The following is a 27,571-nucleotide window of genomic DNA, read 5'->3' as shown; positions in this document are numbered from 1 at the left end:
ATGGACAGATGGGGGAAAGTTACTTCCTGTGGTTAGTGGTGAGAAGGGAGGGTACAGGCAGCAGGTTTAAGTTGGAAGATGGATCAATTAAGGTTTTAATAACCAGGAAGAATTGTCTATCAAGAATGGTTGGCAGAGGAACAAATATTCATGTGAACATGCAGATTTTCAGCACTGGAGGCTTTTAAAAAAGGATAATTAGATGTTCTGTCAGGAATGATTTGGATATAATTGGTATTGCTGAAGGTCAGGAAAATTGGTTTAGTTGGCCTTTACTGTGTCAGTTTTGTATCTTGATCTGTGCATAAACACTGGTGCAAATATTTATGGAATTACACCTGTATTGTATTGTTGCTTGTTGCTTGTATATACATACACAAATGTTCAGTATTAACAGATAAGTGCAAAGTATTTTGTATGTAGAATAAAAACACTGGAGATAAGAAGAATTTTCAAAATTGGCCTAGTTTATGTAGGATTCTTTCTTACTCTATAATAACACGTTTGCAAGGTTTGCGTTTTTCTTCTTTCGGAGACAGTTTTTCGCATTTCAACTGGTAATAAACCTAAATAAAATAATACTGTGTTAGTGTCGCATGAATAAAATGAAATTATATTATCAATTTTTGAAGGCTGTCATATCTGTGCATATAAACACCTGATTTGGTTGCCCCCCCCATCCACTCCATTATGGCATCCTGGAAAGCATATTACTGCTGAAATAATAGAAGTGTTTTGAAATATGCCATACTGTAGTAAGTTTGCAAACACATTTTTCCTCCCTGTCTGTGTACATTGTAGGCTTGTATAGGCAGGGGGCAGAGGCTGCAAAGTGACTCTATCCTGTTGCATATCCTAACAGCAGTTCTCCCCCTCCCCACCTCTCCATTGCTGAATGTTTATAATGCTTGAAGCCATGCAAACAATACACTGCTAAGAGAACAAAATATTGGCTTGTTATCTGCGTCTCCTTTTTATGGCTTCTATTCCGGTTTGATAATAGGGTTGTCAAACTAAATCACTACTTTATTCCTAGTGTCACCTGTGTGTTCAGTGTAGAAACCCCTTGGTACAGTTTCCAGTTAATCAAATCTCTAAGCATCTTTTTTTTAACCTGCATTTTCTTCCCCAAAGTGTTGCAATATAGCTTTTGAAAAATGCATTTCCCCTCCTCTCTGGAGTATCAAATTGTGCTAAAGGGTTAGGCAATAAGAGAGAAGAGCTGGTTACTCCCTGAGGCCTGCCTTTTAATATTGAACTTACATTTTATGTAAGGATAAGCATGCTTGCTTTTTGTCATGGAGGGAGAGCTGTATTACCGTTTTGTATCTTGGACCATATTGATTGATTGAGCACGAGGTCAGTGGATAAATCTTCTTTGCTTTATTCCCACTAAAGGTTTTGTACGTATTAGAACATGGGTAGGCAAACTAAGACCCAGGGCCCGGATCCAGTCCAATTGCCTTCTAAATCCAGCTTGCGGGCGGTCTAGGCATCAGCGTGTTTTTACATGAATAAAATGTGTCCTTTTATTTAAAATGCATCTCTGGGTTATTTGTGGGGCCTGCCTGGTGTTTTTACGTGAGTAGAATTTCTACTTTTATTTAAAATGTATCTCTGGGTTATTTGTGGGGCATAGGAATTCATTCTTTTTTCAAAATATAGTCCGCCCCCTCCCCCATTAAGGTCTGAGGGAAAGTAGACTGGCCCCCTGCTTGAAAAAGTTAGCTGGCCCCTGTATTAGAAGCTATACTATCAGTCATAGCTTCAAACTCAGCTAACACAGAGGAGATTTAAAAGTCAATATACCATTTATAGTTACTTTTGAATGATACTCATGATTATTTCATTTTCCAGACTCCTGCTGCTGTTGCTACAGTGGTACCTCGGGTTAAGTACTTAATTCATTCCAGAGGTCCGTTCTTAACCTGAAACTGTTCTTAACCTGAAGCACCACTTTAGCTAATGGGGCCTCCTGCTGCCGCTGCACCGCCGGAACATGATTTTTGTTCTCATCCTGAAGCAAAGTTCTTAACCTGAAGCACTATTTCTGGGTTAGCGGAGTCTGTAACCTGAAGTGTATGTAACCCAAGATACCACTGTACTTTATTTATTGCCTTATACTATGGGATCTGAAGGCGATTTATATCATAGAACAGAAAACATAAGAATTGGTTCAATTAAATAAAACCACAAACTAAAAGTGATCATATATAAATCCAAAGCAATTTTAAACCTCCAACTGCCACTACAGACATTTGTATAATTAGCATTTTTTTAAAAAAACAGCTGTTAAGAGAGCCATCAAGCCATGGAACATACAAATTAACAGTAGGTGGTGGTTGCCTGAATTCACCCAGTTTGGGGGTTATGATGGGGAGAGTGCCTGTCATAATCATCCACTTGGATAAATAATTGTTCTCAAGCTTCCTTCACCAACCTCATTTTACAGCTTTCTCTGTAGTTTTAGGTGTGTGGTCTGGTTTTTAATTGTATTAAATGTTGCAAATGCTAGCAGTAAATAAGGCACAAAATCTAGTCAGATTAGCCTTCTTCCAGTCAGAGGTTAGAGTACTTTGGTACTTTGAAGTACTCTTGGTACTTTGAAATATCTATGGAAAGCTGAAGGGGAAATGTCTACTGTCCTTATATAACTTGTCTGTCAACATTAGCAATAGATCCCCTAATCAACTTTGATGCGATATTTTTCCTTTCTATTTCCTTTCCCCTTCGTGCCCGTTCTTTGAGAGAAATAGTGAGCCCCATCTAGTCTATATTTCAACAGGGCTATGATTTTTCTCACTAAATGTTGACAATATTGCTGTGAAAGAATAGTTTAGTACTGTATCTTTTGCTGCAGGATGTTTGCTTCTTTTTAGTAAATTGGATTAAGTTCCACTTTATTTGGTATTACTGGATAAATTACATTATTGTTGTTTCAATGCCTACACAGGAATCTGCATTTCTTCTAACTCCCAAAGCCTCAACATTTTGGACTACTCTGCTGCTTACAAAGCCCATGGACCTAGAGAAACATAGATACCTAATTAAACAAAGTTATATGGCACAGAAAATTATTGTTACATGCCACCCCAGTCTCCATAGCAGGGTGAGATTCCAGGGGGTACAGGGGCTTCCTCAGAGTTATAAATGATGTCCTTTGGAAATTTCTGGGTCCAGAGGGTAAAAGGTCTGTCACCTACAAATTCACAACAGTATACAAGTATAGCAACGAGTCTCTCTCTCTCTCTCTCTCTCTCTCTCTCTCTCTCTCTCTGTGTGTGTGTGTGTAGGGGGTACTGACATCACATTTAGACTTGGTAGAGGGGTAGAGATTACTGAATCTGCTTATCCATCTTGTTTATTCAGCTCACACATAGCCAGTACACACCCTTATACCTCTATACAGTTGGTTAGTACTTTGTCAAATAACAGATAAGACCGTGGCAGTAGTTTAGATTTTGCTACTGTTATTATGTTTGTGCTAGAGGCAACTAAATATGGCAATGCAGTCATATCAATTCTTTAATTAGGGGTGTTGTATTTCTTAGGACAGTCTGTGGAATGATATCTCTCTCCCACTCAGAGCATCAGTCTCGCATGCAAGGATGTTCCAACTTGCCTTGGCACACCTGAATGAGTATTCAGATGCAAATCTTGTACCCAGGTTGCTTGGAATATAAATTGAGATTTTAAATTTAGATTCCCATTTCATGGCTCTGGTAGCACTTTTTAATACAGAGATGTACAATTTTTTAAAAAAAAATTGTTCTGCTTTATTTCTTAATGAATAACAGCTTGCATGAATAACATTCTGCACTGCTTAGAAGGATAGAAAAGACTGATTAGAACACATTGTGACTTTATATACAGTACTTACATTTTTAAAAATGAATCTTTTTTATTTTAGAGACAAATGTATATTTAATTTTATTATGAAGCTCTGCTGCATAAAGCTTTTTGTCCAGAAAACCATTATTTTAGATTATGATCAAAATATATCATTTGATGTTTTACATTTGTTATCCACTCCTGAGCATATTTGATTCAGTCTGACAGGTGTCAAGTACCACCATCAACAAAACTTAGTGTTTGATGTGGGACATTTTGCCACACCCAGGCTGTGTACACACCATATATACAAAGCACATGAATCATGGAAACTGTAGTTTACCCACCACACCACAGAGCTACAATTCCCAACACCCTTAACAAACTACAGTTCCCAAAAGTCTTTGAGGAAGTCATGTGCTTTAAATATATAGTCTGTACACAGCCCCAATTCCATACATCATTTGAAATAACAAGGTTCATGTTTTGAACCCATTTTTTGATATGTATTAATGGAAATATCACAGCAATTAATAATTCCATACATTTTGCTCCATAACCTTAACCTTTGTCCTTTTATCATTGCATTTTCTAAATCTGTAATATCCCATAGTGGACCTTGTTTTTATCAATTATACTCACAACAATTGAGAAAAATGCATTTGACAAGGTTTTGGTCATAGTGAGTGTGTTTGCACTATAATCTTGGAGGCAAAAGGATGGAACTGTAAACTTGATAAACCAGAATGAAGAATAAAATTGGTATTAACTGCTGGATGCATCTGTCAGGAAGAAAGATTCCCTCTGTTTCGGATAATAGGTTAGGCAGGACTTATTTTGAAAAGCATTCTATAATTTCCAGAGTATTTTGAACAGCAGTTTTCCAGTGCATTGTAATACAGCAGCTAATCTGGATTTGAGAGGAATGTAATGCCTTTTTATTCAAAGGCTCTAAAACATTTTTGAAGGGTGATAAACCTCACGAAAAGAAGCAAAGGTTTAAGGAGCAAGGGCTCCTGTGCATTTCCTCTGCTAATAAAATAGATTATCTGGTTGGTTCTAAACTCATGCAGGCGGATCTCTTGCTGAACTTGAATTGCTTTTTCTGCTGCCATCTGCTTCTTTTGTACAGAGGAAAGATGCTTTTGGATCACAATGCCTGGTAAAATCAGAATGAAGACCAAAAGTGGCCCATTATCTCCTAGATACCTTCTCAAGAAGACAAAAAATATACATCCCTTTTTAATGGGTAATAGATTAGGCAAGTACCCTACAGTCTGTGGGATAGTAATATCAGTGGTGGTTTTTTCATAAGAACAACACTAGCTCACCAGCAGCAATCAGTCTCCCGCTTCCCTCCAGAGCAGGGGTCAGCAACCTTTTCCAGCCATGGGCTGGTCCACCGTCCCTCAGACCATGTGGTGGGCTGGACTATATTTTTTGGGCGGAAATGAACAAATTCCTATGCCCCACAAATAACCCAGGGATGCATTTTAAATAAAAGCACACATTCTACTCATCTAAAAACACACTGATTCCCGGACCATCTGCAGGCCAGATTTGGAAGGTGATTGGGCCGGATCCAGGACCCCGGGCCTTAGGTTGCCTACCCCTGCTCCAGAACTTAAACTCTCCCCTTCTTCCATGTCATGATCACTCTCTGCATGCCTTTCTGCTTTGGAGACTCTGTTGCTTGACCTGGCACTGCCCCATTACTCTCCAGGGAAAGGGAAGGCTGTACTGTATTTCAGAAAAAAATAGAGTTGTGATTCTTTCCTTGACGCTGGAAACACCTAACCAGTCTGGATGACACAGTTATTTCCTGCAATTTGCATTCTTCTTCCAGACAGAGTCCCACAACAGATCCACAGGAAGCTCTTAAAAATATATATCCACCTATCTTATTCTGATTGTGGCCCAGGACTAATCATAAGAGGAGCCAGCTGGGTCAGGCCAGTGGCCCATTGATAAGTCCACCATCCTGTTCTCACAGTGGCCAACCAGATGCCTGTCGGAAGCCCCACAAGCAGGACCCAAGCAGAAGAGCACTCTCTTCTCCTGCGGTTTCCAGCAACTGGTATTCAGAAGCACTGCTGCCTCTGACCAAATCAGAATTCATGCAGGATGCTTCAACCGATCACTGCTGCGTTTTAGTTGTGAAACTGATAGCCAACACTCCACTTTGGAGAGGCAGGTGGTTCACTGAAAGCAGGAGCAGGGGGGGAACCACGACAAGAACATGTTGGTTTCAGTGCTGCAGTGCAAGACAGCACCTTCTGTTCTTGCAATGCAGCACAAAAAGTCCCCAGCACCACCTTTTAGCCAATTTCTGCCACCTCCCAGCCCTTTGTCTTGCACTTCCTTCCCCCTTTCATCCCTTAAAAGCTGCTGCTGCTTTCCCTCCCCTTCCTCAACCTCTTTCCAACCACCACTTAAACCTACTCTGTCCAGTGTGTTCTGCCGACTGCTGGCGCCACCTGCTGTAAGCTGCCCTGTCCTTTCTCCCGCCAGCCCTAGCAGTCAGCAGCTTTCAATATACAGTGATGCCTCGGGTTAACTACTTAATTTGTTCCGGAGGTCCGTTCTTAACCTGAAACTGTTCTTAACCTGAAGCACCACTTTAGCTAATGGGTCCTCCTGCTGCCGCCACGCTGCCAAAGCACGATTTCTGTTCTCATCCTGAAGCAAAGTTCTTAACCCGAGGTACTATTTCTGGGTTAGCGTAGTCTGTAACCTGAAGCGTCTGCAACCTGAAGCGTATGTAACCCAAGGTACCACTGTACAGTGGTGCCCCGCAAGACGAATGCCTCGCAAGATGGAAAACCCGCTAGACGAAAGGGTTTTCCGTTTTTGAGCTGCTTCGCAAGATGAATTTCCCTATGGGCTTGCTTCGCAAGACGAAAACATCTTGCGAGTGTTCCGATTTTTTTCCGCCCCCCTTTTTCTAAGCCGCTAAGCCGCTAATAGCCTTTTAGCCGCTAAGCCTTTAATAGCCGCTATTCCGCTAAACCACTAATAGCGCTAAGCCGCTAAGCCGCTAATAGGGTTGCTTCGCAAGACGAAAAAACCGCTAGACAAAGAGACTCACGGAACGGATTATTTTCGTCTTGCGAGGCACCACTGTATAATAATAAACGCTACTAATGAACTCAGGGTTTTTGCAGGTTATGTAGCCAAAGTGGGGCTACTGAGAAGCCCAAGGTTTGTAGATTTTGATAAATGCTTATGAATACAGCCTAAGGGGGAAGCCCCCCTCCCCCCGCTGCAAAAAAACAACAACAAAAAGCCTCAGCCCAATGGAGGATTCACTCCCCAAGGAAGCAGTGATGGCCACAAACTTAGATGGCTTAAAAGGCTCAGACCAACTCATGGAAGATAGCTGTATTCTATCTCCACTGGGAATCATGGGAGGGCTTACCGCTGTGGCAACAGGATGCTGGTCTAGAAAGACCATTGGCCCAATCCAGTAGGCTCATCTTGCATTCTTGTGACTGAGCATGCACAATGTTACACAATACAAAGTGTCAGGGTGAATCAGAAGACTCAAGTGAGGGTGGAAATAAGTATTATGAAAGAAAGCATAGCTGACTAGAGCTCTGGGCAGAAGCACTCTGCACAGCAGGCCCCACTTCATTTGGTTAGGCTAGAAGTTTTGTAATGCACAGGACTATCTCAAAGGCATCGCCTAACCGGCTCTTTCTATTCTGAATTAATAGTCTGCAAAAGATTGGTCTTAATGCTAATAATGTTGAATGAAGCAGTAATGTTTTTAGTGGCTTTATCAGATGATGGCTCAGTCTTCTAGCATTATTGATGTACAGCGTATTGGGAAGAGAATTGGGAATATTACGGGCTGTTTGATGTCCTGCACCTGCTTGGATTTCAAAAGGTTTAGTCATAGAATTGCTCACTTGCTTGACTTCTTTTGAAAAGGCCTGTGCGAGCCTGCAGGTTATCAATTAAAATATCAATATCTCAATTTGTGAGCTTAAATATAACAATGCGTCTCTTAGTGCACACACAGATTTTTTGGAAAGCAAGAGACTGAATTTGCCTGCATTAGCATAAAATTCATTACTGAGTGAATGGAAAGCCTTTATTCCCATGGGTGTAACTACAATAAGAACGAAGTACAATTTGAATCAAGGATAACTTGGTTATTTTCAAACCTGCTCCATTATTCTTTCATCTGTGGTCCTTACTTGGGGGGGGGGGAGCAGCAGGCAAGAGGTTGTTGTTGTTTAAATAATAATAGAGAAATAGCATTTGCCGTACCTGTTTAAAATGTATATATTGTTAATTTGTGTCTGTTTCCAATGCATTCTAGGTCCAAAATACACACATATCCTCTTTTCTCCAAAAGATAACAACACACTAGCTAACATAATTGTTGCTTTTCCTTACCACAGATAGAAAGATAGTATTGTTCTTTCCACTGTTGTGTGTGCCTTGTGTGTTCTCTTGTAGTCTTCTGAAGACATTTGGCTTTATAGCTGATCTGTGCTAGTAGGCCTTCAGTGGGAGGTGATTGTGGGAGCTCATCCCTGCACACTGCTGTACTGTAATCAAAAACTGGAAGTGGTAATTCCTAATAGACAAACGAGCCTGTGGTGCATTGTTCATTTTACTTCCACTCTATTGTTTTTGGTTCCTTAATATTGTTGTTGATTTTTTAAAGGTTGTTTAAAAAGAAAAGATTTTCTTGTGTTACAAAACAAAAAAATAAGGAAAAGTATGTTTAGTGTCTTCACTTTCTATTCATGGAGTCTTTTTCACAGTTTGGTGAATGCACTGGGCCTTTCTGAATGTCAGAAGAGGCAGCAGGTGGCATTGCTGCAGGCTTGAAATTTTGCTTCTTTAAAGTAGTTAATCTCTCTGGTGGAAAATCTTTTCATGTTGCTTGGCGTTGGATCACTGCTCTGTATTGACACATCTCTGACAGCCTGTTATCTATGCCAGACCCTTGCAAATCAACACTATTGCCAAGATGTTTAGATAGAGAAGCAGAGAAATGGCTAGGGACAGCAGGTAATAGAGTGTCCCCTAATCAGCTAAGATTATTCTTGTCAGAGAGGTTTGCTCATTGAGAGAGCTTATCAGCAGTTTCTTTCCCTTGGTTCCTTCCCATTTAGAGCAGTTGTTTTAAGCCAAACAAGGAAAGCGTTTCAGACCTTCCTAATGAATCATCTTGCATTCCCTTAGGTTGAGTCCAGCTTGGAAAAGATGTAGAATATTGCTTTCTGTGTGAATTATGTGCTCTAGTTTCCAGATATTATAATTTATAAAGCTTTGCCTAGTGAAAATGCAAACAAAGCCATGTCTCCAGGGCATGCAGAATAGAAAGTGTTGCACATTACAATCAGGCTCTTCTGAAGGTTCGTTTAATGTCTTGTTGTGCTTTTTGGGGTAGGTGGGGTAGGGAATTACTTTTGAAATACATTATTCATGTAAGTAGATGCATAGGGAGAAGTTACTGAATTGTGATTTCTGTGGGAAATCTACTGTTGTGAATTGATGCGTGCATTATTTATATCTATGCAGTAGGTCTTTACTGCATAATAGAGGCATGAAATCCAAACACAGCAGCCTGTGGAAGGAAGCAGTGAACAAATTTGCTCTTTCCTGGAAAGGAGCCGAGCCTGACCCTTTTTAGGTAACCCAAATCTATCTCCAGTGCACTAGGCACCTGCTGCTGTTTAATAATAAATTAATATTCTGCAAGTTCAGCTATTGAAATGAAAATGCTAGTAGCAGGAATTCCGCATACAGAGCAATCATACACTTACTTGAGAGTAAGTCCTTTTGGAACTTATCTGAAGGGGGTTGTTCTGTTAACTATTTTGGCTTGAGGTAGCGGATTTGCTTTCTAGTCTCTAAAGATCCATTACACAAATGATGCTAAAACCCAAAAAAAGGTTATTTTGAGTCTGTGTAAATGGTTAATGCAGCACTGGCAACAGGTGATTCTTAAATTGTAAAAGGAAGGGCGCCAGGGCTGAATTCAGCCCATTAGTTTTATCCTCTTGCCTGGAAGCCCTAATCTAAGTGAGAGTGGTTGTGGTTACCTTTTATTTAGCAATGAGTAAATGGAGAGTTTCTGGAGTCTGTGTGGATATGGTATGGAGCTAAATTATCCAGTGCTTTCTAAACAGCTGCAAAACTGCTCCTAATGTTGCATGCACAACTATATTTAGTAAAAAATACTATGAATTCAAATATTTGTATCTATAAAATAGGAATGCCAGTTACCTGCCTTACTTGATGTGTTAGTGAATGTTTATATAATACTCTGCACACCAAAATGCCAATTTAAACACCTGTTGCTTGCTTCTTTTCTTTGTAAAACAACCTTCATAAAATAAATGAAATGCTAGTGGATTGGAGCAATTTGTAAATGGTGGTGCATTGATGGCTATCCCTTCACATTTAATTGCGGTGAAATATAAAACTGTTGATGCTTCTTTTCATATGTACCTTTTTGAACAGTCCTTAACATCTGTTGCAGGTATATAGTACAATTCATTGAAAGTTAGGTTTCCTTAACAAAATCAGTGGGATGAGTATTTTGCTGTGTACTTCATTGATTTCGTCAATTTCAGTGAGTTTTACATATGCCTACCTTGTGCTGGATTGCACTCCACTTTCATCCCCTCCTGGTGGTATTAGGAAGTGTTTCTGTTTTCTGAACTTTTCTTTCTTTATGAGGTTCCAAGGAAGCATTTAATGTTTGGTGTATGTATATCTGCTCCACAGACAAATAGCAAGTTCCAGTGGGGATAGAAACGTTTATCGAAACCAATAAACTAATTGAACTACTATTCCCCTTCCTCCACCTGAAATAATTATTTGTGTACTTGTAGCTTTCTGTGGTCTTTAAGAGCTGGAGGTGATAAACCTCTGTTGCCTGAACTACGTTAGAGATGTCAAGGCTGAATTTTGAATGCCTAGGTAGTCCTCTTCTATTAAAAAAAAACCCTTCATTTTATTTACTTATTTATGAGAATATTTATAGACTGCCCACTCGTATAAATTTTCAAGCTTGTGACGAACCATATAACATAGGTGCAATAAAGCACAAGATACCACAAAACCATTTCAAAATAATCATTATAATGACTGGGAGAATAGAGGTAGAAATTGCTCTGTAGTCTGCTGGGTTGTGTCTTGTTAGTTTTATTGCCTTGGTATGAAAATTATAACTGCCATTGTACAGGGCTCAGGCTTGTAGTTTGCTAATATATTGGTTTGTAAATGGCATAAATAAAGGGATGTGCACAAGCTTGTTTGTGTATTGAGATTGCATGCAATCAGATGTCAAGCAACTATCTTACTTTTAAAAGACATCTGAAGGCAGCCCTGTTTAGGGAAGTTTTTAATGTTTAATGCTGTACTGTGTTTTTAATATTCTGTTGGGAGGCGTCCAGAGTGGCTGGGGAAACCCAGCCAGATGGGCGGGGTATAAATTATGGTTATGATTATGATTATCATCCAACATTGCATTCATTTTATATTTATTGATGTCGGTCATGCAATGTTGTACCTCACTCATCCTCACGTATGTTTGGTCTTTTTTTGTCCAAGTTTGTCCACTACCTCCTATGGTGACTCATGGAGATTACATTTGCCACCCGCGGCCTTGCGAGCATTACAACCATGGGACTGTGGTTGAGTTCTATTGTGATCCTGGCTACACTCTCACCAATGATTACAAATATATCACCTGCCAGTATGGAGAATGGTTTCCGTCATATCAAGTATACTGTGTCAAAACAGGTAATAAGCAACAACTTGAGAACCTGACCTGTACATGAAAGTTTAGACCAGGGTAGTCAGCCTTTTATACCTACCGCCCACTAATGCATCTTTCTTGATGGTAAAAATTTCCTTTCTGCCCACCAGTGCTCGATGGAAGGAGGATTCATCTTGTGCCGTAGAACCCCCTACTACCGCCCACCTAGAATCCTGAAACGTCCACTAGTGGGCGGTAGGGACCAGGTTGACAACCCCTGGTTTAGACAGTAAACATTCAGGCAAATAGAAGTAGAAAGGTGGGGTCCCCTATTTAACAGTGCACAATCTTACCAATGTAACATTTATTTTGGCTTTGGTTGTTGTTATGTTGATGTGTATATATGCAGATAATTTTTAAAGGGCATATTACTGTATATACTTGAATATAAGCCGACTTTTTCAGCATAGTTTTTATGCTGAAAAAGCCTGCCTCGGCTTATACTCGAGTGAGGCGGTTGGCTGCGGAGGGACGAACGGTGAGAAAGGAGCCCTTTCTTGCTCGTCCCTCCGCCGCTGCCCGCCTCTCACAAGGGAAGGCACAGGAGCCGCAGCTGGGAGAGGCACTGCGCTGTGCCTCTCCCAACCGGGCTCCTATGCTTGCTCTTGCGAGCAGCAGAGGCAGCGGCAGAGGAATGAGCGGCTGCTCCGCTGTCAGCGGAGATGGAGGAGGAGCGAGCAGCAGCAGCAGAGGAGGAACGAGCAGCCCGAAAGCAGCCTTTTGGAGCTGCTTGTTCTTCCTCCTCCGCTGCCGCCACCACCAGGTTTGTGGTGTGGTGAGCCAGCTTATACTTGAGTCAATAATTTTTCCCTGTTTTTTTGTCCTAAAATTAGGTGCCTTGGCTTATATTCAGGTCGGCTTATACTCAAGTATATACAGTATATATACACAGTACTCCAGGTGTGGCACACTGTACTTCTATTAAGGCAACCCAGATTAGCATTGCCATTTTTTTTGCTCTTGCATCACGCTGTTGACTCATGTTAAGCTGGTAGTATACTAAGACCCCTAGATCTTTTTCACATGTTCCACTGGCAATCCAAGTGTCCTCCGTCTTATATGGGCTGGTTCTTCCTGCCTGAATGTAGAACCTGACATTTATCACTATTCATTTTGTTAGTTTGGGCCCAGTTCTCCAATCTCTTAAGGTCATATTGAATCCCGATTCTGTTTTCTGAGGCATTAGCTACCCCTCCCAGTTTTGTGTCATCTGCATGATTGTAAAGTATTTGGGCCCTGATCTTTTATGGCTCTAATGAAAAATAAGTATTAAACCATTATTACCTAACATGACCCTTTTTCATTATCGTTTGTGCTACAGAACAAACTTGGCCAAATACACAGGAAACTCTCCTGACAACATGGAAGATTGTGGCATTCACTGCTACCAGTGTTCTTCTGGTGCTTCTGTTAGTTATCCTTGCCAGAATGTTCCAGACCAAATTTAAGGCACGCTTTCTTCCAAGGTTAGTAACGCTTTTCTCTTATGTTCTCCTCCTTCTCCTTCTCCCAGTAGTTGGCAGTGTGGTACTGTATTTAATCCTTACTTGATTTTACTGCACTATATTCTTTTTTAATAAATATTGCGAACCACTCTCTTATATGTATTATCAAGGGTGGTAAACAAAAGCCCTGAATGAACAAGCAAATCAATAATGTACTTTCAACCCTCTTATCTAAAACTAGGGTGGCTGCCAGCGGTGGCTCCCTGTTTGTGGAATGCTCTCCCCAGGGAAATTCTCCTGGCACCATCATTATGTATCTGTAGGCAAAAACCTTCATCTATAACCAGGCCTTTGGCCTTTAACTATCTGTGACCTTTTAGAAGTGGGTGGGATGTTCTTAAAGTATTTCTCTTTCCTCTTGGTTTTAATGTATTCATGTGGGATTTATTGTCTATTTGTTTAGTTGCAGGTCGCTTTGGGTTGCCCTGGGCAAAATAAAGCAACTGACAAATTTAATAAAAGTAAATAAAGTTGCTATTCGCAACTGATGTGTCCGTCGCCTTAATGCACAATACAGATGCAGTATACCGTGAAAGTTAGCTGAGATTTTCTCACTGCCAACCTTGGATTTCCCAGCCTAACTTGTGATTCTGGGAATCTTAATGTAGGCTGGTGTTCACAGTGCAGAATGAGGAATAAGAGAGTTCCTTATCTTTGCCACCCAGCTGCTTGCTTTCCTTCTCCCACCTCTTCCCCGGTTTGCTGGAGCTATTTAGCTTATTGTGACAAATTGCACATGGCTATCGGTCTGAACAGATACCTGGGCATATTTGAAGTAAATATTAATGATGCATTGCCTCGATTTCGGGTTATTAAAAACTTTCTAAGTGGTGAACCTCATATGTTGCTGGAAGATGATATTCTGCCATTCACTCTCTCTCTCACACACACACACTCACGCACACTCTTTCTCTCCTTCCAATATAGAGGAGCTCAGGAGAATTGCAGCAGTGGCCCTGACTTCGTGGTGGTGGACGGTGTTCCTGTGATGCTACCTTCCTACGATGAAGCTGTGAGCAGTGGATTGAATGCCTTGGCACCTGGATGTGTGTCCCCTGCTGGCCAGGGGTATGTTTTACAGGCTGATGATCAGAACCCTCCAGCTTATCCGGGGCCAGATGACTTGGGCAGGTTGCCAGCGGAATTTGATACCTGTGACAGCATTTCAGGCTCTTCGGAACTTCTTCAAAGTTTGTACACATCTTCTGTGTGTCAAGTGGGAGCACATCCTATCTCAGAGAGAACTGATGCTATCAATAGCACCACCGGGGAAGTAGCATCAACCAGCCCAAGCATTGACATTGCAGATGGTAATTTTGATTTTTGAACATTATGTGAGCTTGTTTTAGTGTCAGAGGGTTTTTTTTCCATATGAAGAAGCCATGAGATTGTGCTTTGGAGAAGGAACCTAACTGCATATTGGGTCTTTCTTTCTGTTCCAGCCTATGTCTCTTTTGCTTCTGACTTTTTTTTAAAAAAAACACCAAACACATCAACAGCAGCAGCAAATTCTTTACAACTCAAAGTTTCACCACCACCTTGCATCAGATTCTACCAAGGATTTGTGCCTAAAAATTCCTTTATGGCAGGAGAGGGTTAACGTGTTCCCCACTGCAAAAGACTGAACATTTGCTGGAGGTCAGCTTAGCTAGTTTTCTTGGGTACCTGGCACATCTTTAAAAACATGTGGAGTTATAGTCTGGGCCTGGAGTATGAGAGTAGCCAAAAATGCCCTGTTTCATCAGCCTATGCGCTAGTTCTTTTTTTCTTGGTGTTTCTTTCTTTTTTTTTTAGTAATGAGCGCACACACTACATTACAGTAAAATTCAACATAGTATCTACCTAGTCTTTTGTTACTCTGTCAGAAAGTCCAATCCAATTACCTTCCAATTACCTTGTTGTAATATTGATTTTCCCAACATCCAGCTGTGTATTTCAATGAGCTATGTATAGTTTACTGTGGTTTGTGTAATGCTCAAAGTCAGAGTCAGTGGCAAACTGGTGTTAGCGGCAGATTTTCATGGTCACCTACTCTAATGAAGACATACGCTAAGTCATCTTTTATGATGAGAGCAAATAATGATAGTAATAATAATAATTTCATTATTTATACCTCGCCCATCTGGCTGGATTTCCCCAGGTAGTAAGATCACGCTTAGGATGCAACATTATTGAATAGGTTCCACAGCCAATGTGATTTTTGGCCATCTTTAAAATTTGGCTTGCTGAAGGTTTCATGGCCTCTTATTCCTCTGCAAATTCATGAAACATACTAATTAAATGACTCCAAATTAGTCATGAATGTGTGCCAGGCTTCAAGCACACAAGCTGAACGGGGGGGTGGGGGTGGGGAATTGAATCTTCATTTAATTCTCATTCTGAAAACTAGCCTGGCCTAAGAAAGAATAATCAGAGGACTACTTCACTGCACAGCCACCTGCAAAGTGCTTTGAACAATTAGCCTGATTTGTATGCAGCCACTTAGCGTACTTTGTGATTGCACCAGGTCGCTATGTAGTAAAGTAAAAGAAAAAAAATGGGTTGTCTGACTCCATGCATAAAGTGCCTTAACCTCTTAGCAACAGTGGCCCTGTTAATGGCATGTTATAGCAAAATAACATTTCAGGTCCTCCCTTCACAGAGTTCACTATTAAAACCCAATTAACTCTTTCTTTTATTTTCTAGAAATTCCATTGATGGATGAAGACCCTTAATCTGCACAAATCTTGATCATTACCTGCTCACACCTCTTGGGGGGGAGGAGGGCGTAAAAGAATCATGCACATATGTATACAAACATACCTATATATCTATATAAATCTCTATATAAAGACTGACTAAATATCGGGGGAGGGCATTTTCGGTTTTTATAAATCTTCCACATTATGATGTCACCAGATTTTTTTTGTGCACATATCTTAATCAACTTTGGGGGTTGAGAGCATCAGCTATTCAACGGCAGCTTTACAAAAATGAATCCTGAGGATTTGATGAGACTAGTCACTGCAAAAGAACTATAGATTTATGGAATAGTGATGAGTGTATCTGCATCGCAGGAAGTCTTAACTGCTCTTTAGAAACACCAGTGAAAGTGGTTTGTGGCACAGGTACAAACTGCCTAAAGAAAGCATGTCAGATGATGTAAATTTTTGCTTTATTGAAGCTGCTAAATATTTATGATGGACCACAATTTACAAAGGAATCCTAATTTATGGGGTGCGGGGAAATAAACAGTGTTGAAATTAAAATTGGGGAAAGGTCATTCCTGAATGGTCTGTTTTAACCATGCTTGTAGAGAGAAGCTCTTGTGGTGATGTCATTTAAAGAGGCGGCTGCAGCAACAAAGCACCTGAGTTCAAGAAAGAACTTATTCTGGGTAAACGTATAATAAAAGGAAAGAAGAGGCTTGAGTCATGATCTAAAGGTTTTGTTTTTTGTTTAAAAAGAAAGATCTAAAATAGAAGTATTTATGAAACATTATCACAATATTATCACAATTGCATTGCATTTGACCTGTTTTTTCTCATGAATGTTCCAAGTTCTAAACAAAAGTAGCAAAGCCAAACTTAGGCAAATGTTGAAATAGTAGTGTCTCGCACCCATGTTTAATGAGGCCACTGAGAAACAAGAGGAAGGCAATGGCATTGGTTGGACCCCAACTCAAAGAGGAAGTCTCTGCTTAAATAAGTCAGTGAGGAATGAGCATGCTCAGTGGCATCTAAGAATCGTGGGATGTTGAATATCTGCTGAAAAAGGAAAAGAGGAAACTGGTGAGAGGGAGGGAGGTTAATTGGCCTGTTTGAGCTACTTACAAGGAGAAACATCCTGGAGGAAGACCGGACTGGCTCTGTTGTGAGATATCAGTATTACTAGTTACTAGTGCTTTCACACCTAAGCTGAGGTTTGTACTAAGAACTTTATAGAGTCATACTACACATAGTATGATCAGGAACGGTTATAGTTCAGTGACAGAGCACATGTTCTGCATGCAGAAAGAAGGGTTGGGAAAGACTGAAACTCTGGAGCTAGGTGGATCAATTGTCTGATTTGGTATAAGACAGCTTCCTATTTTTCTTCCTTTTTTTCATTAACACAAAATGCCAGACTGTATATAGTGGTACCTCGGTCTACAAACAGCCCTGTTAACGAACTATTCGGTGAACAAACTCTGCGAAACCGGAAGTAGGTGTTCCGATTAGCGAACTTTGCCCTGGAAGCCGAACGGAATCCAAATGGTGGAAGGGCACTGGCTGCAGGAGGCCTCAGTAGGGAAAGCGCGCCTCGGTTTAAGAATGCTTTGGTTTAAGAATGGACTTCCGGAATGAATTAAGTTTGTAAACCGAGGTACCACTGTATCTGGAATTTTCTTCAACTTCTTCCTCACTCCCAATCCAGATCACAACTGTGTCGATTAACCTTTTTCTTTTGTTCCATGGTCTTGAGTGTTGTTGCTGTTCTTTTGACACAAAAGGGAAGCATGGATATCATTTCTGGGAGGGCAAGGGCAGATTTATCCTCCCCACTCAATACATCTAAGCTGTTACTTCAGCTACTGTTAAATCCAACTCATTTAGGCTTCCACATGCTCAAGTATTTGAAGATATGTACAAAAATTATATTCCATAATACAATGGCATTCATTTTACTTATTTAAAATATCTCTTAACCACACTTCTTCAAAAGATTCTAGCGATGGAATGCAAAAGTGTGACTAATTCACACAGCACTGCAACATAAATACAGCTTAAAATGAACAAACACATGGAACAAAATGCAACCCCCCCCCCAAAAAAAAGATAGGTTTTTGCTCTGGATTTTCTGCTATCTAAAATGCTTGTGCAGATAGGAAGATATTTGCATGGTGCACCTGTATCTTGACCTGTGACAATAACAATTTGTATATATCTAGACAAACAGTTAAATAAGACAATTTTGGATGCTTCCCAAATGTGTGCACTTTTTACTTCTCTAGTGTATGTAATTTCTGAGAAGAATTTTCTCGATAGCTTGATACTGGTTGGTTTAGGAAACAATACCTTTTCCCAACTGCACAAGCATTGCAGATTACAAATGCTATTGACATATTAGCTACATCTTGCCATTATATAGCCTCACAGTAAAGCACAGAGAAAATGCAACTAGGTTGCTTTTAGATTTTAAATCACGACTTTAAAAAAAAGTCCAGGAGGAGAACCACCTTTATTACCAATCCAGGCATATATGGTTCATTTTTCTATAGTAGAAGAAAGAGCTTGTTGTAAAAGCTCTTAAAGATCCTGAACCACTTCTTATTTTCAGTCTTAAGTGTATAATCATCCACATACACAATGAAAATGCTCTGAAGAGTGCACTTGTGTAGCTACGCAGTGATAAAAAAGATGAATACTATAGGGAAATGGGAAGGAGGGATTCTGTAGGTTGGCAGTGCAGCTATTGTGCCTTATATTTTTATTTTATGGCTCATGGTAATGAAAATAAGTAATGCTTGAAATAAGACAAAGCATCATGGAAATGTATTTGCAAGCAGGGGTATTTGAGTCAATTGCAATTGTCTGAAAGCAATGGCTGCTCAAGAACCATGCACTGAACAGTGTAAACAGCCTTGGGAAACTGTCATGTAACAAAACAGCATGTATTTTTGTCGATGTTCTACAGCTGAGTAGTATCCAAATATTCCCAGAGTTTGTAGTGGGACTTAGAGAAAAGTGTTGCTGTAATGTATCAAAAATCTTCTGTTTATTTTGCCTTCATGTCTGTTGATTTTGAGGAATGTTGGAGATAAAAACCTCATGAGAGTCCCATTTCAGGTGGATAATTCATAAGCATTGCTCCCAATTAATGGGGCCATCCCTCTCCTGCACTACATCATGAACTCTTGCTATATCCATCCCCACTTGGTCCTCTATTGCTGGTCCTGAGGCTAAGGAAAGTTCAGCACTTAAGCCCCACCTCCCAATTATAACTAGAAAAATCCAAAAGATATGGTATAAATTCAAGTAAATGTATTTCCAGCGGCATTTCTTCCACGGAAGTTTTTGTCTCTACGAAACTCTCCGTCCAATCCTATACATGTTTAATCAGGAGTAAATCCTGCTGAGTTTAATGAGAATTAACTCCCAGTAAGGGACGTGGGTGGTGCTGTGGGTTAAACCACAGAGCCTAGGGCTTGCCGATCAGAAGGTCGGCAGTTCGAATCTTCATGATGGGGTGAGCTCCCACTGTTTGGTCCCTGCTCCTGCCAACCTAGCAGTTCGAAAGCACGTCAAAGTGCAAGTAGATAAATAGGTACCGCTCCGGTGGGAAGGTAAACGGTGTTTCCGTGCACTGCTCTGGTTCGCCAGAAGCGGCTTAGTCATGCTGGCCACATGACCTGGAAGCTGTACGCTGGCTCCCTCGGCCAATAAAGCGAGATGAGCGCTGCAACCCCAGAGTCGGTCACGACTGGACCTAATGGTCAGGGGTCCCTTTACCTTTTTAAGGGAGTTTACAAATCTGATCTTGGACATTTTAGATAAAATAGTTTATAGATAGTTCATCTGAACCTGTCTCATGACTGAATGGAGCAGATCTGTCTCAGGCTGCTGGCAAAGAGCACCTGAGGTGAAGTGGGAAAATACCAGGTAAGAGTTATTTTTTGTTTAATACATCTCCTTAAGCCATTAAACCATCACCATTTTAGGCAACCAGAGTCTGCAGTGCACAGAAGTAGATAACAAAGTCTTCAATGGCCACATGTGCTACCCTTTTGAACTTACCCTGCTGATTCATTTTGTGGTTACTGAATCCTCAGGTATTGCAATAAAACAGTCAAGTGACGCCTCTGATGCTTAAAACACTGACCTTTTAAAAAATGTAACTCTACTGCAGGAAGGGAACAAAGGCTTTGGGGCACGATATATGTTATAGACAGCTATTTTGTAATGGAGAACTCCTAAAACTGGTTCTAGAAATTATTTTTAAAAGCTTTACCTAGCAACCCCACACTCACAATGTGCTCATAGACTGTTTAATTATCCATTCAAAGAGTGCTCACTAATGGTTCATCATACTAGAAAAAAGTGGCAAGTGGGGTGCTGCAGGGATCTGTCTTTGACCCATTGTTGTTCAGCTTCTTTGTAATTGACTTGAAGAAATTGAGGGGAAGCTCATCAAATTTGTCTGTGACACCAAACTGGGAGGGGTAGCCAGTGCTGCTGAAGAAAGAAACAGGATTCAATATGACCTTAACAGATTGGAGAATTGGGCTCACACTAACAAAATAAATTTTTAATAGGGACAAATGTTAGGTTCTACACTTTGGCCGGAAGAGCCAGCTGCACAAATATAAGATGAGGGACACTTGGATTGCCAGTAGTACCGGTATATGTGAAAAATACCTAGGGGTCTTGGTAGACCACAAGTTCAACATGAGTCAACAGTGTGATACAAGACCAAAAAAGGTTAACGCTATTATAGGCTACATCAACAGACATACAGTGTCCCAATCCAAGGAAGTAATAGTACCACTATATTCTGCCTTGGTAACACACCTGGAGTACTGTGTCCAGTTGTGGGCACCACAATTTAAGAAGGATCTTGACAAGCTGGAACGTGTGGAGAGGAGGGTGACCAAGGTGATCAAAGGGTATGGAAACCAAGCCTTATGATGAATGGTTGAGGGAGCTGGATTTGTTTGGCCTGGGAAAGAGGAGACTGAGAAGAGATATGATAGCCACTTTCAAATACCTAAAGGGCTGTCACATGGAAGATGGAGCACGCTTGTTTTCTCCTGCTCCAGGGGGTAGGGCCCAAACCAATGGCTTCAAGTTACAGGAAAGGAGATTCTGACTAAACATCAGGAGGAACTTTCTGACAGGAAGAGCTGTTCCATGAGAGGTAGAAGTTTTTAAGCAAGGGTTGAATGGCCATCTGTCATGTGTGATCTAGTTGAGATTCCTGTATTTCAAGGGGTAGGCTAGATGATCCCCAGGATCCCTTCCAAGACTACAATTCTATGATCTTGTACTGATGGACTGGCTCTACAATAATGATCCCCAGGTTACAGAGTACAGCCAGCGTGGTGTGGTGGTTAAGAGCAGTGGAATCGTAATCTGGGGAACCGGGTTCGCGTCTCCGCTCCTCCACATGCAGCTGCTGGGCGACCTTGGGCCAGTCACACTTCTCTGAAGTCTCTCAGCCTCACTCACCTCACAGAGTGTTTGTTGTGGGGGAGGAAGGGAAAGGAGAATGTTAGGCGCTTTGAGACTCCTTCGGGTAGTGATAAAGTGGGATATCAAGTCCAAACTCCTCCTCCTCCCCCTCTTCTTCTTTTTCTTCTTCAGCATGGCCAAGGCAATTAAACATCTCTAACATTTAAAAAAATAATAATCTTAAGAGTCCAGATCATTTTATGAATAACACTGGCTCCATTTCTTTGCTTACCGTTCTCTATTGTGAAAACTCCATTTGCTACACCGACTACTGAGCTGTGCAGAGAAGTAACTCTCCATTATTTGATGCAGCTGCATGAATATTTTGTCTATCAATGTGCAGAATTATTGCTGAGCTGCCAGCTCAACAACAACCAACTACATTAAGCTAATGCATCAAAATCTGTCGAAATTCATTTTGCAGTGCTCTCTGCCATCCACCCTGAAAGTGGGGGCAAGCTTCTGATCTATCCAGGCATATAAGGCCCCCTATACCATAGAATCATAGAATCATAGAGTTGGAAGAGACCACAAGGGCCATCGAGTCCAACCCCCTGCCAAGCAGGAAACATCTTTGTGTGTTCCTTTGTGTAGTGTGTGTCTCTCTCACACACACTTGCTTCTGAATTATCTAAGTGCATAAGCCCCTGTTTGCCATTTTTGTGTGGTTTCTCATCCTCATTCTCTCTCTCTTTCTCATTATGGTCTTTGGGATGCTTCCTGCTTTCATGTATTTCTTGTCCTCTCCAGTATGGCAATATTGTGACTGTCTTGCAGTGATTTGATGCCTTGTATTTCCCCTTGCTAATTACCTTTTCTATGCCGGTGTCGTCATTGTCTGCCTGACAACTAGGGGCGTTAAGCATAAACAGGTTCCCCGTGACGCTTTTATCTTCCCTCTGCTGACATGGGCATGCTGTCATTCAACAGTTTGCAAGGTCTGTACATGGGACATTAAAGTGGTTTGGAAATATTATCCCTTGGGGGCTCAAATGCGTCAGACTCTGGAGAGAGAGAGAGAGAGAGAGAGAGAGGGTAATAGAAATGGCTGATGTGATATCTTCTGCAGTCTAAGCCAGTTAATGTGATTAGCTTTCTTTAGCACTACTATACCCTGCACTTCATAATCTGCATTTCATGGAAAGCAGCTAGGAATGCATTAATGATAACTGTAGACTGATTTGATGCACTTGTCTCCACCTGGCGCTGAATAGATGAAACCTCGCAGCAGATGCCAGGAGCAATTCCTTTGTCAGCAGCTAACTGAGAATCCTTTGGATTTGCTTATCTCTGGAGCCTGTTTCTCATATGAGGCATGGCAGTTAGAGGAGGGCTCCTGTAAATCACTCCCACGTTGGAAACATACTGTGGAAAGTGGGCCCGCTTCACCTTTGTGTCGCCCGGCTGCTTGCGGGTGCTATTGAAAGCATGAACTCCTGTGAGTGAGCACTGAGCTGCTTAAACCCAAATCAACCAGACTTGCATGCGTCATGAACAAAACATGCCCACATGTTAGATTGGTGTGGGGAAATCTTGGCAATGTAACAACACCAGTTTGTTTTGTGGTCAACTTGGCCTCGAGAGAATTTCCCCAGAAAGGGATAATGATCAGGAAAGACCACCTTCCATCTGAGTTGGATTTGGCTGGGATGCCAAACCTGGACCTTCTGTGGTGGCCACAATCAACGCTCTAGAGCACGCTGGCCAAAGAGGTCCAGCTGACCCAAACACCCCACTCTTTTTAGCCTTCCATTGCTGCATGTAGGCATTTGACCTGTTGCATTTTTAACTTTAACCTGTGAATTTAAAATCAGCAAACAAAAACTTAAGAGACAGGCATCATTTATGAATTTATTATATTGTTATATTTTGTTTTGAGGCCCTTCAAGTAACAATTTTGTGAGTGGCTCACAAACCTAAAAGTGGTAAAATACAAGTAAAGTAAGAATAACATAAAATTACATATCTCTGCTTCTCTATTTGCTAGTAAGTAGCTTGCAAAAGATTTCTCTGCCTGCATTTCTTTCTTTCTTTCTTTCTTTCTTTCTTTCTTTCTTTCTTTCTTTCTTTCTTTCTTTCTTTCTTTCTTCTCTCTCTCTCACTAACACACACACACAAACACACAGAGTAAGTCTTACCATACAATATATACTGTTCAGGAGGGCTCCCCATCTCTCTGAAAGGGTTTTATTTTATTTTTTGTCAGGCTGTAAAGAGCAAGAGAAAACTAGAAAGATCACTTGTGTGGGCTGCCTCCCATTCACACAACCATTGGATACAGTTCAAACTGGGACATCATGTATGCTCATGCTATGGAAGGTAGGTGAGAATGTTTTAGGGAAGAACGTTGGCAGCAATAGGCTCTGGCTGTAGCATTTTGCACCAGTATGCACTAATATCTTACACTGGTGCATGTTTTGCACATAACACCTGCCAGTGCCAACCCGATCCTGCTTGGTTTGAGCATGATCACTTCCCTTCCTCAGAATCTTCAGAAAGAGCTGTTTTCTTCCTCCATTCAATGGTGTGCTCTGGAAAAATGAACATTAGCCTGTTTGACAGCAGCTTGTAGGAAGGTGTGGCAAGCAGCCCTTCTTGGGTGTCAGCCCTTCTTCCATGTCACTGCCAAAACAGTAAACTCAGTGGCATTGTCTTGACAAACAGACTGATAGGTTCATCAGCTTATCTATCAACTAAGCAGAACGCTGCACAAAAGCACTATATAGGAGTGTTGGCAGTCTCAAATATTTCCTGTCCCTGTGTTAATTTTATTTAAAGCATTTCGGTACCACTCTGCATCAAGAATACCAGGGTCGCTCACAATATCACCAAGGCAGCTCATCAGTTATACCAGGGTGGTAACAGAATTATATTAGATTGCACTTGTTACATCTAACATCTCCATGAGTTAATTAATATTTTGTTTGTTAACTTTGCTGCATTAAACATGCATTCTGTAGCTGACCTCCTTTGTAATGTTCTGTTTTGAAATCTTTTAATATGTTGCTCTGGGTGTATACTTTATATTTGACTTTCTTTAGCAAGGTTATATTCTGGATTGTTTTAGTGGATATTTTAATGTAGGTTGTGAAGCGCTTTGATTTTTTCTGAAAAATATAAGGCAGTATAAAAATGAAATGAGGAAGAAGAAGAAGAAGAAGAAGAAGAAGAAGAAGAAGAAAGGAGCCACTTTGGGTGGCTAACTCCTAAATATCTAAACAGCTGCATTCTTTTTTTTTTTAATGAAGCATTATAAATTCTTCAAAACTATAGATTCGCAGATATTGAGTGCTTGTTCCACTATAGCACTTGTGTCTTATCACTTATGAACTATGAACACTAAATTTTTAATTTGCTGCCAGCACAGCATAGTTGGTGATTCATCTATCCTTTCAGTCTGTTCAATCTGAGAGAAGATCTGTGAGGTTTTTATTCCTTCCAGGCAAATAAATATTATTTAGAAGTGCTGATCTGATTTCAGCATGACAGCACCATATATCCTTCATATGAGGCAGAGAGTCAAACTTCCCCTAATTGTTTGTGACATTAATTAAACATGTTTACATTGGTTAAATACATAATTTAATTCCATAAATTATGAAAATCTGCCTTCCTTTCTTCTGTCACATGGGGCGCTTACAGGAGTAAACACTGTTCTAGAGCTGAAGTAAAATACCAGTCGGAAATTTTAAGTCATGAGGGACTAAGTGCAGGATGGGAGCTGCGGTTGAGTCATGAAACCTATTTTGCATGCATGAAGCCTCAAGTAAAAATCCCTCACATATCTAGTTAGCAAGTATATGTTGGATGAAAGCCTGGGACCAAGGGGAACCTTTGCTTCAGAGATCAAGGAAAGCTGTTACAAATTATTGCTGATAGTATTTTGCCCTGACATAGTATAAGGCAGCTCCTTGCAGCATTAGCATCCTGAGTAAAATCATCTCTCTCTCCCTCCCTCCCTCCCTCTCTCTCTCTCTCTCTCTCTCTCTCTCTCTCTCTCTCTCTCCCCGAATGCCTAAAGCATGTCTGTGGTATTCAAGTGTTTTAGTTTATCCCTCCCCTGTTATGAATGCATCATATCTCAGTATACCAGTTGCTGGAAATTGCAGGTGGGCAGAAAACTGGTCCTCATGTCCTGCTTGCATCTGGTCAGCCACTGTGCGAACAGGATGCTGGACTAGACGGGCCATTGGCCTGATCCAGCAGGGCTCTTCTAAATGCTGACCTAGTCATACCTCCCCTTCCCTGGCAATTTGCTTGGAATGATCTAAGATGTTCGGGTAATGTGAAGACTCTTTATAGGGGGCTAATATGGCCAGAGGTGTTTACTTCAAGGTGGAGATCTGCCATGCTGGAAATGTGAAATCCATTAGCTTGAGAAAGTGAGTCCTCCTTGACTGATGGGTCTGGGGGTGAGAGAGAGAACAAACTAAGCAGCAGCTTGAGAGAGAGGCTGTGCACACATTTCCATTTACTCAGGCTCCAATGTGCTCTCACCGCTGGTGTTTGAAGCCCAACACATATGATGCTAGTCATAAATCCATATGTATTCTGTAGCTTCTTGAGAAATACTCCCGTGTCATGTGTTTTCCCTCAAGCCAGCTTCTATTTACTTTGAAAACGCAAGCCATGGTTATCCCGAGTTGTGTACACTTCAGACAGCTGCTGTCCATTGAGCTGGGGGAAGGGGAGGGTTGCAGGTAAACAAATCAGATAAAACACATTGGGTGAAGACATCCTCACCACCACACATTATATAGAGCAATGTAACCGTTTGACTTGATATGCTGTGGGGAGAAACAAGCTCGTTGTGTTTTGAGCCACTAACGTAATGGTCATAATGGGAATGGAATCCAATATTGTGCTGGCTGTGTTAGAATGTTACACAAAAATGTGTGTGTGTGTGTGTGTGTGTGTGTGTGTGTGTGTGTTACTGTTTGTATAACAGGAACAGAAGAAGATTGTGTGGTCTGCTTCAGGCTTGAAGGAATTTCTGTCCCTCAGATGACTTGTGCTGTGTGGCTCTGGCCTGCTGTGCTGGCCTTAAAAAGGTATTTGTAACCTGAAGTGAAAAGTTGAAAGGCTCCTTTTTCTAGCTAATGTTTAACTAGTACAATGAGCTAGAGTTTGTATGTATGGTGTTTCCTGAGGAATCTGTCGGCTGAAGTTACCGTTTCATGTTGCAGCTGTCAGGAAAGGAAAAGAGACGAAAATGCCCAAGTCCCAAGTTCAGTACTGTCACTGGGGGCTCAGGTGGTCTGGATGGCTAAGAATTCCCTTTTCCAGCTACAGCTGGTTCACCAGCTCTGGTTCCTTTTGCGCGCCTGTACACACACACACTCCACACTCTATCCAGGTAAGCAAGAGATGTTATCACAAGTTAAGGAAACATTCCAGCCAGATCAATGCACTCCTGGAGGGCTTGCAGTCCCGTGAAGGAGAACATGCCATGAAGGAGAACGTGCCTGGAGAACATGAGGTAACCCACTCTTGGTTTAGAGCAGTGTTTCCCAAACTTGGGTCTCCAGCTGGTTTTGGACCACAACTCCCATCATCCCTAGCCAGCAGGACCAGTAGTCAGGAATGATGGGAATTATAGTCCAACAGCAACTGAAGACTGTTGGGTCAGAATAACGAAAGACGAGTAGCAGGTGTCATGTGAGAGAGGCGTCTGCCGGGGCGAGACGCCTCTCTCACATGAGAGAGCAGAGAGAGAACTTCCCTTTAGGAGACCCAAGTTTGGGAAACCCTGGTTTAGAGGAAAGAGAAAGGTGACAGTTTGCCCAAGAAAATTACAGTGGTACCTTGGGTTAAGTACTTAATTTGTTCTGGAGGTCTGTTCTTAACCTGAAACTGTTCTTAACCTGAAGCACCACTTTAGCTAATGGGGCCTCCTGCTGCTGCCACACCACAATTTCTGTTCTCATCCTGAAGCAAAGTTCTTAACCCGAGGTACTATTTCTGGGTTAGCGGAGTCTGTAACCTGAAGCGTCTGTAACCCGAGGTACCACTATATGACAATTTACCAAGGGTCAAACTGAAAAGCAGCACGCTTCAAGCTAAATATGAGGAAATAACTTCCTCAGTAATAGTTTGGGGATTTTGTAACAAGATAACCAGTTCCACAAAACGTTGAGCACCTGAGGCTGGGGGGTTGTCTTAGGGGAATAAATGAGGATGTAGAAACAGTTAACAACAGATTGGGTAGAATTTCCCCCCTCGTATAATACCAGGATTCTGGGGAGTGTCACCCAATA

General features: G+C 41.3%; 1 protein-coding gene and 1 long non-coding RNA gene across 4 annotated transcripts in view; one reads left to right on the top strand and one right to left on the bottom strand.

Moving 5' to 3' along the window:
- SUSD4 (sushi domain containing 4) overlaps window positions 1-16,542 on the top strand; it is a 78,754-nt gene extending 62,212 nt beyond the window's left edge. For all 3 annotated transcript variants that reach the window (XM_082217688.1, XM_082217689.1, XM_082217690.1), the window contains 4 exons: window positions 11,413-11,604; window positions 12,942-13,086; window positions 14,053-14,435; window positions 15,811-16,542. In XM_082217688.1, coding sequence (XP_082073814.1) covers window positions 11,413-11,604; window positions 12,942-13,086; window positions 14,053-14,435; window positions 15,811-15,839 — 749 coding nt within the window. In that variant the 3' untranslated portion in view covers window positions 15,840-16,542. The remainder of the gene's footprint in view (window positions 1-11,412; window positions 11,605-12,941; window positions 13,087-14,052; window positions 14,436-15,810) is intronic.
- LOC309527836 lies at window positions 448-1,442 on the bottom strand. The gene is made up of 2 exons (XR_014217393.1): window positions 1,264-1,442; window positions 448-566 (listed from the first exon to the last, which is right to left on the bottom strand). It is a non-coding gene; the product is annotated as an uncharacterized lncRNA (long non-coding RNA).
- Window positions 16,543-27,571: the final 11,029 nt, after the last annotated feature.

This window comes from Podarcis vaucheri, assembly GCF_965113315.1.
Source record: "Podarcis vaucheri genome assembly, chromosome: 3".
In the NCBI taxonomy this organism is placed as follows: Eukaryota; Metazoa; Chordata; class Lepidosauria; order Squamata; family Lacertidae; genus Podarcis; species Podarcis vaucheri.
Note: the sequence above shows the minus strand (reverse complement) of the source record. Positions and strands in the feature narration are given on the sequence as shown.